Source organism: Paroedura picta, chromosome 5, assembly GCF_049243985.1.
Source record: "Paroedura picta isolate Pp20150507F chromosome 5, Ppicta_v3.0, whole genome shotgun sequence".
Classification (NCBI taxonomy): Eukaryota; Metazoa; Chordata; class Lepidosauria; order Squamata; family Gekkonidae; genus Paroedura; species Paroedura picta.
In genome coordinates, this window is record NC_135373.1 from 97,628,732 (window position 1) to 97,640,009 (window position 11,278).

General features: G+C 45.0%; 1 protein-coding gene, 1 long non-coding RNA gene and 1 other non-coding gene across 3 annotated transcripts in view; 2 read left to right on the forward strand and 1 right to left on the reverse strand.

The window, feature by feature from the left end:
• The window catches only part of LOC143838252 (uncharacterized), a 37,973-nt gene extending 34,718 nt beyond the window's left edge, over positions 1-3,255 (reverse strand). Inside the window, exons 1-2 of the long non-coding RNA XR_013231313.1 lie at positions 3,106-3,255; positions 1,419-1,455 (exon numbers count right to left, since the gene is read on the reverse strand). This is a non-coding gene — a long non-coding RNA (uncharacterized LOC143838252). The remainder of the gene's footprint in view (positions 1-1,418; positions 1,456-3,105) is intronic.
• Positions 3,256-5,217: 1,962 nt separating this feature from the next.
• TRNAR-CCU (transfer RNA arginine (anticodon CCU)) lies at positions 5,218-5,290 on the forward strand. Its single transcript has one exon. It is a non-coding gene; the product is annotated as a tRNA-Arg (tRNA).
• A 599-nt stretch (positions 5,291-5,889) lies between these two features.
• Positions 5,890-7,701, forward strand: FMC1 (formation of mitochondrial complex V assembly factor 1). The gene is made up of 2 exons (XM_077339299.1): positions 5,890-6,238; positions 7,438-7,701. Exons 1-2 carry the CDS (start codon positions 6,101-6,103, stop codon positions 7,639-7,641), a joined length of 342 nt encoding a protein of 113 aa, XP_077195414.1. The 5' UTR covers positions 5,890-6,100; the 3' UTR covers positions 7,642-7,701.
• The last annotated feature ends 3,577 nt before the right edge of the window (positions 7,702-11,278 follow it).

Below are 11,278 nucleotides of genomic sequence, written 5' to 3' on the forward strand. Positions count from 1 at the left end.
AGATATAAGTCATTCATGCCCAAGATTCCATATTTGAATAGTGTCAATTAGTAAAGCAGCCGTAAATATAATCAGTGGGCAAAACATGCTGCAAGTTCTCTTGAAGTAAAATTACTAGAATGAGTGAAGGACATTGATACCAGTTGTAATCGATTTGCCACAAGATTATGCCTTTGCCTAAGCCACACAGTGTTTGAACAACTAGAGCACTTATTTGGCAGTGAGAATTTGGGTAGTCAGGTGTTTATTCCCAAATAGGCCTAAGTGGAAGGAGAATCTTTCTAAGGAAGCAAAGAAGAATCCCTGCCTAGTTAGTAAAAGTAAAATGTGGGGTGTATTTCCTAATATACGTGTGTGTGAAAAAGAGCTTCAGTTACTTCAGCAGGGGGAGTCTGAGTTCATCCAAAAATGGAGAAAGTGCTGGTACAAGCTTAGGGTGCCCACTTTCTAGGGACCAGAGGAAGTGCAGGGGAACTATATTAATTAAAAGAACTAAAAAGAACAACAGGATTATGTCCAATGGAACAATAATATGTGGAATTATTAAGTTTTTAAACATCTATATGCGCCATCTAGCCCAGCTGGTCCGGGGCTATGGCCTGGGCTGTCATCAACATGTGGATGACACATGGAAGGCCAGCTGGACTCCCCCCCCCCCCCGGATTCATTTGCCAGCTGGCTGGAAGCAGTGGCTGGATGACTCAGGCAGAGTCACCTGAAACTCAGCCCCTCCAAGACGGAGGTCCTGTGGCTAGGAAGAAGAGGTCAGGATCAGGAAACGCGGGCCTGCCTGACTTTGATATGGAAATTACAGTTGGTACAAAATGTGGCTGCTGGGGTTCTCACTAGGACACCTTGGAGGGCCCATATTCAGCCGGTGCTTCGTCATCTGCACTAGTTACCAGTGTGTTTCTGGGTCAAGTTCAAGGTTTTGGTATTAACCTTTAAGGCCATACGCAGCCTTAAAGAATGTTGATTATCTGAATTGGTTCTGTTCACTACCAACACCAAATGTCCCATTTTTTGCTCCAGGGCAGTGGCAGATCAAAACTCACTTTTAAATTACACTGGCATGGATCCCTTTTTTATGCATTCCTGCATAAGGTAGTGGCCAAATGAAAGGTGGACACAACTGTCTGCATACTTCTCATACCCTATTGGCTGAGATGAGTGTGGTTCCAGACATTGTGGAACTTAACCAAGGGGATGTACAGATCGCTCTCATGTATGGAAAATCTCCGGGTTGGCCCATCCACCACCTTGAGGTGTAGTCTCTCCGCCTAATAGCTTGCTTGGTCAGGCCTTAAGGATTTACCTCATATGCAAAGATAATGCAGACCTTCCACACAAACATCATATGAATACAAATGGAAGAGATTTGCAGCATAGGTAAGGGATCAGGGGGTTAATTCTCATACCTGCAAAATGTCCAGGATACTTGAATATGTCCATACTCTGAAAAATAAAGGTCTATCAACTTAATCCATTAAGATTCACATAGCATCATATGGATGAGCAAATTAGAAGATCTTGTCTCAACGGCCAAACTAATAAGCCTGCTTCACAGGAAATCCTCAGATAACTTTCAGCAATGATGGAAATGCCTTCTGGCTTGCAAACAGGGATAATCTCACACTGTGATGGAAAAGTCAATAAACTTCGGAAAGGGGTTTTCACAACTACCTACCTCCTTGGCTTTCCCCATTTTCTCTTTCCCTTGTATTAATAAATGAATAAACAAACCAATAATAATAATAAATAAATAAATAAATAAAATAGAACAAAATGAGCAACATAAATTGAACAATAAAAGAAAATCACGTATTAACTCCATTATGGCTAATTTATTTATTAAATATATTCCTTCTATGGAGATGGGCACAAAACCACCCTCAAGCAGTATGGCAAAAGAGCCGGCCAGCTCGAATTCCTGTATAAACCAAATCTGGCTTGTCTCTCTTTCTTTTTCCCTTTAGAACAGTGGTCCCCAACCAGGCCGTGCTTCTTTCTGCGGGAGAGGGGGGAGAGGGAAGCGCAGCCGGCGGTGCAAACGTGCATGCATGGCAGGTCCGCACATGCACGTTAGTGCCCCGGTGGGGTCGCAAAAGTGCATGCGCGGCCGTTTCGTGCATGCGCTTTGCGCTCCTGGTGGGGCTGCATGCACGCGCGTTCGCGGCCCTACCAGGACTGCAAATGCACATGTGCGGCAGGTCTGCGCATGCGCAAAACTGCCACCCATGCACATTTGCAGCCCCACTGGGCACAAATGCACATGCGTAGGGGCTGCCGCGCATGTGCGGCGCCCGGATCGCCCTCCCCCCTGGTCCGCAACCCCAAAAAGGTTGCGGACCACTGCTTTAGAACACAAGAGGCTATTTCCTGCGGCAAGGAACAAACAAGGAGGCAGACAGACCCAGAAAAGACCAGCAGTCTCATGATCCACGTGGACAAAAATATATTCCAATCATCTTCCTCAAAGAGGGAAGGAAGAATGAAAAAATGTTTGCATCCAGTTCAGTCGGCTTATATAAGTACTAGACATAGAATAATCCTCTCTTAACAGGTCAAGGCAGAAATATATCCTCTTAATAACATAATAGTAGAGGCACCTGAACAATCTATTACCCAAGAAGACAATAGACACATTTATCCATCTATATTCAAAACTTGTATAATTGTTACTATAGCTTCCATTTTAGCCTTTCACAAGTCAGGGGTTCCGGGCCGTGAATCAGTCGGTACCGAGCCGCAGCTCCTCCTCATCCTTCTCCCCAGCTGCTGCCTCGGACTCAGCCACACTGCCACTGGCTCACCTTTGGTGCTCTCCGGCAGCCGCCATGGCTGGGGATCCCCTCGGCCAGGCACTGTGCAGCTGCTGCTAGCAGTGCCCCCCAGCGGGTGGCGGGAAGTCAGGGGCGCTGGTAGGAAAGTAAGTGAAGCAGGGGCTCAGGCGGTGGCGGCGAGGTCCCTCAGTAAAAGACTACCCCCCTGGGCCTCAGTAAAATTGTCAAGCGTTGACCGATCCCCAGTGATAAAAAGGTTGGGGACCACTGCTCTGCTGTATATCCAAAATGCTACTGAAACGTTTAATGAACTTGTTCCCACCTGTAATGCACCACATTCCCCAGCGAAGTTTATCTCTGGTTTGTCTAGATAGATAAATGGATAGATATTGGATAAGCCATTTGTGTAATACAACAACAGTACTTAATAACAACAGCAACAACAGTGTGATATAACAACTGTACATGATAGCAAACAACAGTTTGGTCTGTCTGCACTGTGGCCTGGTTTTCTATTAGTGCAGATTATAGGGCTTCTGGTTGGTGGTTAGTGCCTTGTTCACTTGTCTTGCCGAATGCCTGGGAGGAGCCCCATTTTGTAGGCCCTGATCTAGACAGATGGCATCCATGATTACAACAAGACATCCTGAAGCGGGTGTACACTGTCCCATCTGTCAGTTCACTTCTTCCAGCAGTGAGAACTGGGGGGAGATTGCTGGCCCCTCCTCCTCACCTGACCCTTTGGGCGGGAAAGGTAGCAATGTAGATTAGGGGGGGAGGAAGGTTTCTTAGACTTTAGAACAGACTTTTTTCGACCTTTTGACTAAGAAGGAGCCCCTGAAATAATGTTTAAGACTTCGAGGGGCCCTGGAAGTTATATCAGCTGTCCACACCTCCCTGTCACACACCCCAGAAGAGACACACAAAATCAGTAGGGAATGGAAAAGGTACATAGAATATTGGAACAGCAAGAACAAGAAACAATACAAAAGGTTAACAGTACAACATATGGGTAATCATGAACAACTGAAGGGGTAACAGCAATAATCGGGGACAATTTGTTATCAAGGTTGTCTGGTAGAGACACAGTGTGTAGGAAGGTCCCCATTGTTGGCCTCATCCGGCGGAAGAGCTTTGTGTTGCAGGCCCTACGGAACAGTTGGAGTTCCAATAGGGCCATAACTTTGTTGGGAGATGTCACCGGCAGTAACATGACCACTCCATGTTAACAGGCAGGCTTGAGGAAAATGAAGGGAGGGAGAGATAGGAGGCGGCTGAAGGCGGGAGTAGGCATGCAGGCTTTGCTCCCTCCCTGGCCCAGAAACCATGAGAGACCTGAAGCTTGGGAGGGGGGGAGAGCAATGGAAGCGGCCATTTCCCTAGCTTGTGGCCAAATTCATTAAGGCAGAAAGGAAAAGGCCACGGACCCCCTCTTGAACTCCCGTGTACCCCTGGGGGTCCTTAGACCTATGGTTGGGAATCCCTGCTCTAGAAGCTTCTTTATAAGGCTTGCTAGCTTATCTCTGTGGCTTGCGCCGTCCCCATGTGTCCCTGTACAGAAGACCACTTGATAAACAGCGGTCACAAGTAAGTGCAGCAACCCCATATTACTGTATGTATGATCAGGGCCAGTTTATCCATATAGAACATGCTATGGGTCCCATGCTTCCAGGGATCCAACACAGTGCCTTTCTCCCTGTGGAACAGGGCCATAGCATCTCTCCTTCCTTTTCCCTCCTTAAGGACACCCCTTTCCACTGTGGGGTTCCCTCCATCCCAGTCTGGTCACTCCCACCTCAATTGTACTCTGCTAGGGTCCCATGAATCCTTAAAATGGCTCTGGTGCTACACCCCACAAATCCTTACACCACTCCTGTGCACTGTCCTACTATATAATTTGTGGAAGATATCCCATTATACTTCATTTCAACTTTGTTTCAGATTTCTGCATTCCAAATCCTATTGCACTGCATTGCTTACTGGATGTCTCATCCTGTTGATTGTATTGATTTACAAAGACGTACTATTTAGAAGATAGGGTTTAAAAATTAAATAATAAACTGTTTTTTTACTTAAAAAAATATTTTTTGCTTCCTTTCCATGTTCAAGAGTCTACTTAAACTAGCAATGTGAATCATCAAGTGAACAACATAACTTTTGGGAGAGAAGAGCTATTATTTTTAAATCCCACAACGAAAAAGTAACACTTCACGTGACCTTTTTAAAAATCAATTGTTTTACACCGATTCCAATTATTTCTACCGTGAAGACCTCGAAACACAATTCTCGAAACACATGTTTCCTTGCTATTGTAGGCCTATCAAAAATATTCGAAACTAGCTCCCATTTCACTAAACAGACTATGAATAGAATTTAGCCTGAAAGAGGTAAATTCAGCTACAAGTATATGATTGGAAGAAACTTCTTCGTGTCAGCCCCAGTGGCCTAATGGATAAGGCATTGGCCTCCTAAGCCAGGGATTGTGGGTTCGAGTCCCATCTGGGGTGAGTTTATTTTTCCCTTTACACTTTATATATTTTAAAAAAAAACGCCACGCATAATTACGCTTCTTTGCCCCGTGGTGTTACAGGTCTATCCAATGAATGTACTGTCGAGTAGTTAAGTCCTCCCTCTCAAGAGTTGTGCGTTTTGCCTATGTTGTGTTAGTGTGCGTGAACCTTAAGAACACTTGCTTGATCAGGACCCAGCTTTTGCCGTGTTCGTTGCAGCCAAAATAACTGTGACCTGTTTAATTTACTGTAAATTGAGTATCTGCCTTTGTTCATAACACGGAATTCATTTACACTGCATGATTCATTACTCATTTGTTTATCTATTGCTCCAAAAATCGGCCTTGCATGCAGCACATATGGATTGAAAGGCAATGCAAATTACAATGCTGATTTCCTTGGCGAAGGTTATTTCCTCCTCAGCCAGGGCTTTCCTGCTTTTCCTGCGACTCTCCCATCAAAGCCGGTTGGGAGAAGCAGCCTCTCAAGGGGCTTGGAGCCACAGCCCGGACAGCGGTCTCGTCCGAGCTGCTCCGTACCGGTTTTGCTTAGGGGGGAAAGATACCGCCAGCTGTCAAACAAAGACAGAGAAAAACACCGCTTTCCCAAAGGAACATGGCGCCCAGCGCGCCTCCCGCCCGGATCTTAGCGCTCGGCGGAGATCTGCGCCTCGGTGTTTGCTAGGCGTCGGCCTTTCCTCGGTTGGATTGCTCCGGCCTCCGCGGCAGAGGAGGGGCTTCTTCCTCTTCAGGGGCCGACGGGACGTCCTTATTGGCCGAGAGCGTGAGAAGCCCTCCGAGGGGGAAGATGGCGGCCTTGGGGTTGCCGCTGCGCACTTTCCGTTCCCTCCTGCGAGAGCTGCGTTACGCTAAAGGGGAGGCTAGTCGGTCGTACCGAGACATGGCGGCTTATCAGTACTTGAAGGAGGCCTTCCGCGCTCATCGGGTACATTGGGGGGGGGGTGCATTGGGGGGGGGGAGGCTGCAGTCACTTGCGGAACTCGCTCCTGCAACATCTCACACACACACACACACACGTCCTTTAACGGTCAGTTGCCCGAGTAGCGCTGCCTCTGCCTCTCTTGTTCCACGCTCGGCATGCCGCCTTTGTTAGGACTGGCTCTGCACATTTAAGTTAAGGTGACCAGATTTTAACACTGGTAAAGCAGGACACCATTGACCCAGGGGGGGTTCTTGATTTTAAAATTTGGTCTATGTGGAGCAACAAAAAATTTCATAGAACGCAAAAATAGTATTGTAATATATATTTTTAAATTTCAACATAAGTACAATTTGCCAGGTACCCCCAGATGTCCCTCCAAAAGTGGGACAATCTGGTCACCTTAATTTAAGTCGAAGGTTTGGGAACATTCCATGCTCTCAACAGCCATAGTGTGACACTTACACAAGAGTTTAAAAACTTTCGTTAATTTGTAGAAGGTCCAGCTCATGTGGCGCAGCCATTAGTGGTTGCCCTGGTTCTTTCCCTAGGTTATTTATGAAACGCACAATTTGGCCTCCTCCATGATGCTGAAACTTTTTTCACTGATGTATATACAGCGTCTGCATCATGGGGATTCAAAAAGGTGTTTTTCTGGTGTCCCCTCAACTATACGAGCTGAATTTCCCTGAAGCATCCTATCAAGTCTAAACAGACAAAGAGCTACTCTTCTTTCATATGATGCATTATATAGCATGATTGCAGATATCCTTACTCAGAAGTAAGTCCTACCAAATACAGTGGGACTTATAAGTAGGCATGAGTAGGATTGTCACCTTAGAACTTAAGTATTTTATTTCTGTGTTGGATGGATGCTATTTTTAATTGTGTTTTATTTCTTAAATTTATACCCTGCCTTTCCTTGGGATATAGATAGTATTATCTGCATGAACCCTCAAGAGAAAGTGGCTTAGAACGTTGAAGTACATTTTGCTGTCTTCCGGATTATACTACCCAGAGCTAAATAACTATTTCCTCTGTATGTTCTAGCTCCATCTCTCCCCTGTAAAAATTTCTAGTTACGTTCTGGTATTGAGTTGCGCATCTGGTATGTGTCCTTGCTGTTGGTGTGTTAAAAGCTCAGTTTTTTTAGTGGAATTTTAGTGTCTGTTCTGAGTTCCTTGTGTCTGTTTATCTTTCTTCAGGTAACCAGTGAAAAATTATGCAGGGCTCAACATGATCTGCATTTCCAGGCTGCCACATATAACTGTCTTTTGCATAGTGTCCGGAAGCACTTAGAACTGCACCAGGAATATCATGGCAGTGGAGAGCGCTCACTTGACGAAGTGGCGGGGCTTGTGGGCCTTAAGCTACCTCATCAACCTGGAGGAAAAGGGTGGGAGTCATAATAAATATGAAATAATTTGCTGATCTTAAAATGTTATTTAAATAAAAATGCATTTATGTAATGGTAGTGGTTGTTTGACTTGCTCATATGGTTCAAGTATACGTAGAGCAATTAGATGCAAGTTGTTCTCACTGGACTATTCTTAAACAGCATGAGGATCACAGTTCACAAATTGTAATTTTTCTAAAAGGAAAGATGTCTAAAAGAAAGCTTGATTGAAAGTGCCATCAAGTCACAGCTGACTTACAGTGAGCGTGTAGGGTTTTGAGGCAAGATACTTAAGAGATGGTTTGCCATTACCTGCTTCCACATCATAACCCTGATGTTCCTTGGAGGTCCCACATCCAAATACTAGACAGAGACAAGTCTGCTTAACTTCTGAGTTCTAACAAGATTGGCTTAACCTAAGCTATCCTTGTTGTTAGATTCCATCAAGTCATTTCTGATTCATAGTGACTTTATAAACAATGTCCAACTCTGCAGTCATTTCAGTGAGTTTGTAAGGTCAGTCCACTTATGTCTTTGATTCTGCCCATCAGTCTTGTTCTTTGTCTACTTCTTCAACCTTATAAAGCATAATTATTTTTTCTAATTCATCATTTGCACTCACACTGTGACCAAAGTATTGGAGGTACTCATACTTTGGCTACCCAGGTAAGGTCAGGGCAAAAGAAAGCATATCCCAGTTTTAATTTTATTGAATACATCTTAGTCACGCTCCAGTCCTGAGGAGTGTGGGATGGTATATGTAGCTTTTCCATCCTTACTTTGCACTCATAGTATTTTCCTGAATCAGGGATTGCTCCAAGGTCACTAGTGAGTTCTTAGGTTGAATGAGGATTTAACACTAAAAGGAGGAAATGCCTGACTAAAAGAGACAGGGTAAAACAAAAAGATTGAGAGCACAAAGAACAGGAAAAAGTAGCAAATTCAGTTACGTGCACTGAATAGGACATCATATAAAAACAAAAGCCAGTGAACAATAGGTGTCTCATTAATATCTATCATTTTTAGCCTGTCTTCCCTCTAATGATAGAACAGCGTTCATGTTTTCCACAGTAATATCCGCACAATTCTGAAATCGGTGCAGTTGTATGTGACTGGCCCAAAGTCACCCACTGAACTTTATGGCCAAAGTGCTGGTCTAAACATAAGCCTTGCCCAACCCAGTCTATAACCACTATACAACAACTAGATTTGCAGAACAATGCTGAATTCAGAGGCAAAAGTCCCACCAAATTTGGTAAGTAAGCTAAGAATGGGAGGTCTAAGTAGTACAATTTATTTGAATTTATTTACTTTAAAATTCATATTCTATATTATGACCCTGAAATGGGCATGTTTATCAAGATATTACAACGAAGGAAAAACTTCTGCTTGAAAAAGTATCAACATTTTCATGAGGTTACTGAGCATGGGGAGAGAGCAAGCCTAATAGACTTCCATGGAAAGTGAATGTCATGAAGAGGGCAAACCAATGAGAAGGCTCTCCACCTGATGGATACTTAACTACAAGGGGTAGCGCTGCTTAAAGCACAGCCTCTTTTGAAGCCTTTAAATGCGTAATGGACTTCAAGAATGTAGCTAACCCCTTTATACATGGGAAGTGGTCTAAGATGTTTTGGTCCAGTTTCACCCTTTATTTAGGATATGTATGGATTCTACTAAGCCCCATTAAACCCAGTAATACTTCAGAATAGAATCATAGAATCATAGAGTTGGAAGGGGCCATACAGGCCATCTAGTCCAGCCCCCTGCTCAACTCAGGATCAGCCCTAACCATCCTAAAGCATCCAAGAAAAGTGTGTATCTAACCTTTGCTTGTGGACTGCTAGTGAGGGGGAGCTTACCACCTCCTTAGGCAGCCTATTCCACTGCTGAACTACTGTGAATTTTTTTCCTGATATCTAGCCTATATTGTTGTACTTGTAGTTTAAACCCATTACTGCGTGTCCTCTCCTCTGCAGCCAACGGAAACAGCATCCTGCCCTCCTCTAAGTGACAACCTTACAAATACTTAAAGAGGACTATCATGTCCCCTCTCAACCTCCTTTTCTCCAGGCTGAACATTCCCAAGTCCCTCAACCTATCTTCATAGGGCTTGGTCCCTTGGCCCCAGATCATCTTTGTCGCTCTCCTCTGTACCCTTCCAATTTTATCTACATCCTTCTTGAAGTGAGGCCTCCAGAACTGCACACAGTACTCCGGGTGTGGTCTGACCAGTGCCGTATACAATGGGACTATGACATCTTGTGATTTTGATGTGATGCCCCTGTTGATACAGCCCAAAATGGCATTCGCCTTTTTTACCACTGCATCACACTGCCTGCTCATGTTATTATATATACAATCCACAAGTACCCCAAGGTCTTGTTCACACACAGTGTTACCTAGAAGCGTATCCCCCATCCAGTAGGCATGCTTTTCATTTTTCTGACCCAGATGCAGAACTTTACACTTACCTTTATTAAATTGCATCTTGTTCTCATTTGCCCATTTTTCCATTGTGTTCAGATCTCATTGCACTCTGTCTCTATCTTCCGGAGTATTTGCCAGTCCTCTCAATTTGGTGTCATCTGCAAACTTGATGAGTAGTCCCTCCACCCCCTCTCCTAGATCATTAATAAATATGTTAAAAAGTACCGAGCCGAGCACCGAGCCCTGAGGTACCCCTCTACTCACCTCCCTCCAGTCTGATGAAACACCATTGACAACAACTCTTTGAGTGCGGTTCTCTAACCCAGTGGTCCCCAACCTTTCTGAGGCTGGGGACCGGCAGGGCAACTGCCCTGCCCGCGCATCACGCATGTGCGGCACAAAAGTGCTGCACATGCGCGATTTCGGCCGCGCGTGGCGCATTTGCGTGGCGCAGCCCTGATTCCCTCTCCCCGCCCTCCCACAGTAAGAAGCTTCCCGGGCCGCAAGCTTGCGGCCTGGGAAGTTTTTTACCTCAGGGGGGGGCGGGGAGAGGGAGCCGCGGCCCGGCACCATGGCCTTCCCGGCCCAGCACTGGGCCGCGGCCCGCAGGTTGGGGACCACTGTTCTAACCAATTCCCTATCCACTGAACTATCTGAAAATCCAGATTGCAGTCCTTCAACTTATCCATCAGAACATCATGGGGAACCCTGTCAAAAGCTTTACTAAAATCCAAGTAAATAAACATGTGCAGGATCAAATCACATGAGCAAGCTTTTGATTTCTCCAGAACTCTTTGTTAGGTTGTTACCAAAAGGAAAAAAACATCAGGACTTGATATAAAATCCTGGTGTAATCTGCCTTGGACTTTTGATGCTAGTGGCAGAATTTAATGCTGGTATCCCATGACACCTGATTCTTATGAACAGGAGTCAATGCATGAATGTTCCATGAAAGTGGGGGATGACTGCAAATGACCCTGTCTCTTCTTTGGGAGAAGTAATTATTTTTTTCAGGAGAGAACTGAGAGGCAGCAAGTTTTCAAGTTCCTTCCCCTTGAAAAGGAAGAAATTGATTCCACCCCATTCCTCTCTGAGAGTGACCAACCCCTTTCCTAGAAAATTGAGAGGGTTCCATTTTTGCAGCCAGAAAAACATGAAGGAGTTCACCCTGTCCTTACAAATTATCTCTGGAGGGCCTAGAAATACCCTCACAGACACCC